We start from the raw sequence: 3766 nt of genomic DNA, 5'->3' as shown, positions 1-3766 counted from the left end.
AAGTGGTTGTTCTCCAGATTTCTTGGCACAACTTGGTGAGCACATCCAGGGCAACATCTGTTATCTGAAATACTTCAATTGGTATACCATCTTACTATTAGGTCACCTATATGTTGTTGTTACTGACTGCCTTCAAGTCAAGCACATGTTATAGTGACCCTATGAACAAAAGGCCTGAAGCCCTTCTACAACTATCAACATTTATTAAAGTTCATAGACTTTTCGGAGGCATGTTGTTCAAGAAGTGGATGCCACTCCTGCTTCCAAACCTGTCACAGAATGGTATTGGTTAAGTCACCCGTGATGAATAGTGACCCTGTGTACAGCAGCTCTGAACCCTTTCCCGTCCTGAGCTAGTCTCATTAATTCTGACACACAAACCCCCATTGCCCCAGTTACTGTATCAAACCATCTCATGTGGGGTCTCCCTCTTCTGTGCTGTCTGTCCACCCTTCCGAGTATGATGCCCTTCTCCAAGGACCGCAATCTCCTGACCACATGCCCAAAGTAAGTGAGGCAGAGCTTCAAAATCCTAGCCTCCAAGGAGAGACTTGGTTTTACCCTCTCCAAGACAGACCTATTTGTTTTCTTGGCAGTCCATGGTATGTTCAAGACTCTGCTTCAGCACCACAAATCGAAGGCATCTATTCTTCTTCTGTCATTCTTAGTCACTGTCCAACTCTCTGAAGCATAACAAGTAATTGAGAAAACCATGGCCTGGGTTAGGCACATCTTTGTATCTAGACTGACATCACTGCTCTTCAGAACTCTGAAAACGTCCATGACAACAGACTTTCCCAAGTCAATTCAAGGGTTTTCAATAGCTAATTGTTTAGAAGTAGATAGCCAAGCCATTCCACTAAGGTATCTGAGAGTGTTCTCAACCAATCTTCCTGTTATCAGCATGAATGGGTCAATAATGACATGTACCACTCTGGTACATTTAGATCAATACTGAAGAAGGCGTGCAAGATTATAAAGATCTTTGCTTGTCTCATCCATTCAAATACTAATTTTTCTAATACTTATTGAGGGCTACTGATTGCAATACTGAACTGCCTGACACAGAATCATTTCAGGAAGCAGCATATGATCAAGAAACAATGGTAATGAAGGAAGAAATTCAAGTTGCACTGACGGCATTGGGCAAAAAACAAGGGGAAAGGAAATTACATAATTCCAATTGATATAACAAATAGATACAGCACTGGACATATTACTCACCAGGATCTGCCAAAAAATCTGAAAGACTGACTGGAAGAGATATATATGTGTTCCCAGTGCAAAATATAATGCGATCCAATAGAATGTGGAAATATGGAACAATATTATTAATATCACATATAAGTAAAACCTTACTGAAGATTATTCAAAAATGACTAGAACAGTATATCAACAGAGAACTGCCTGAAACTCAAGTTGGATAATAGAAGAGGCTATAGCACCAAGGATATCACTGATGATGTCAAATGGATCTTGGCTCAAAATACAGAACACCAGAAAAATGTTTGTGTTTTATTGACAATGGAAAGGCACTGACTGTATGGGTCACAGAAATTAGAGTTCACATTGAGAAGAATGGGAATCCCAGAATACTTAATTATGTTCATGCAAAACCTTTACCTAGACCAAGAAGCGGTTACATGAGCAAAGCACGTGAACACTGCATAGTTTAAAATCAAGAAAGGTATATGTCAAAGCTAGATCCTTTCTCCATACCTCTCCAATCTGTATGCTGAGCAAATTATGTGAGAAGCTGGACTTTATGAAGAAGAACATGGCATCAGGATTAGATTAAAAATAATCAACAACCTGTGTTATGAAGGTGACACAACTTGATGAAACTGAAGAGGACTTAAAATGCTTGCTGCAGAAAATCAATGAGTACAGCTTTCAATGTGGATTACACCTTAACATCAAGGAGACAAAAATACTTGCCACTAGACCAACATGCAACATCACGATAGATGAAGAAAAGACTCAAACTGTCAACAACTTCACCTTGCTTGGATCTATCATCAATACCCTTGGTACCAGTAGTCAAGAGATCAAAAGACATGTAGCGTTGGGAAACCTGCTTACCAAGAACATCTCCACAGTACTGAAGAGTCATGATGTCAGTTTAAAGATGAAGGTTCACCTGATCTAAGCCAGGGTCTTTTCAATTACTTGCTATGAAGCTGAAATTTAGAAAATGACTAAGGATGTTAAAAGAATAATCAATGACTCTGAGTGAAGCTGGAGAAGAGTACTGAATATCCCAGACTGCCAAAAGAACAAGTCTTTCTTGGAGGAAGAGTACAAGGTGCTCTTTAGAGACAAGAATGGTAAGACTTCATCTCACATACCTAGGCATGTTTTCGGGAGGCACCAGTCTTTGGAAAGGGATATCATGCTGGGAAAGGAAGAGGGTTAGCAGAAAAAAAAAACCAACAAGAATCCCTCAATAAGACAGCCTGACACAGTGACTGTAACAACAGGCTCAAGCATGTGAGAGATAGTGAGGATGGCACAGGATACAGCAAGGTTCAGATCTGTTCATGGAGGTCTCTATGAGTTGTAGCTGACTCTACAACAACATGTTCCTAAGATTACGGTTGGTGCCACTGATACTCAAGTAAAGACACAGTTTCGGCCCTCTTGGGAGTTTAGAATCTCGTCCGCAGATCCCAGGTGCTTTCCTCTAAAAGAAAGGCAGCATCCCTCACAAAATCTGTCACTATATTCTTAATATAGAAGAAAAAGTATCATTTGTCTAACTGAAACTTGCTCTTTTAAATGGGATAATTCAATATAAACAAATTCAAAGTGAAAAATAAACAAGTACCTCTTTACAGCTGGAGAAAAATACAATACTCTTCTTCTTCAGATGGCTTCTCATAAAAGAATACAGCACGCTTATTTTTTGCTGCAGCTCACAAACTATGTAGTTCTGTTCCAAAGTGGCAGGAGTGCTTATAGGATTAAGAGGAGGAAATGTGTTAAAAATACGCTGCACTGGTAATTTTGAAATGTAGACCAAAAAAAAACCCAACAACTGTTAGTTAACAGTGGGATATCGCAAGCAAATCCCCTTCCCTGTAATAAGAATACTTTTGTCTTTTCTCTTTTCCCTTGGGAAATAAATTCAGCAGCTGACTAAACTACATTCAAAATCTCTTACACAATAAAACTTAAAATCAGCATGCAAACCGTGCTTGTCTCTGAAAGGGCAGGATTAGGGACTGACAGTTAAGAGGTATAATTTGCTGGGTTTCGAGCAATGTTCAACATCTTACCAGGATTCTGGATTATCGAGGTATACACATTTGAAAAAATTCAGCAAGCATACTAGGATTTATACATTCTAGTATGTGTAAACTCTACCTTAAAAACTGAATTCTACTAAAAGGAAAATGCAGAAATGTCTGCAGTTTACTTGGAAATGTATAAAAACAAAAAAAAAGGAATGATATATATACAAAGGAATGGATAGTAGGTAATGTCTAGGTGATAAGTAATAACCAAAACACTCTTACTTATACTGCGTGTTTAAAATGTTTCATAATAAAATGCTGGGACAGAAACAAATAGGTATTTACTCTGTAACAAACCCACTTTTAGGATTCTATTTCAAAGACTAGTAAAAATATAGACACAGAGAGCATTATTTAGAAAACAAAGATGATGAAAAACACAAATGTCCATCAATCAGTAAGGAACTTTGAAAATAAATTCTAGCACATGTATATGTGTACCAAGTAAATATATAAAAAATATTTATTCA

At 38.0% G+C, this 3766-nt stretch overlaps 1 protein-coding gene across 1 annotated transcript in view; it reads right to left on the bottom strand.

The window, feature by feature from the left end:
* Positions 1-3766, bottom strand: part of DDX10 (DEAD (Asp-Glu-Ala-Asp) box polypeptide 10) — a 224382-nt gene that overhangs the window by 199725 nt on the left and 20891 nt on the right. Inside the window, 1 exon segment of the mRNA XM_006899049.1 lies at positions 2828-2954. Within this exon segment, the coding sequence (XP_006899111.1) occupies positions 2828-2954 (127 nt within the window).

This window comes from Elephantulus edwardii, unplaced genomic scaffold, assembly GCF_000299155.1.
Source record: "Elephantulus edwardii isolate Elephantulus edwardi_28Jun2011 unplaced genomic scaffold, EleEdw1.0 scaffold00245, whole genome shotgun sequence".
Classification (NCBI taxonomy): domain Eukaryota; kingdom Metazoa; phylum Chordata; class Mammalia; order Macroscelidea; family Macroscelididae; genus Elephantulus; species Elephantulus edwardii.
This window is presented reverse-complemented; position numbering and strand designations above follow the sequence as displayed.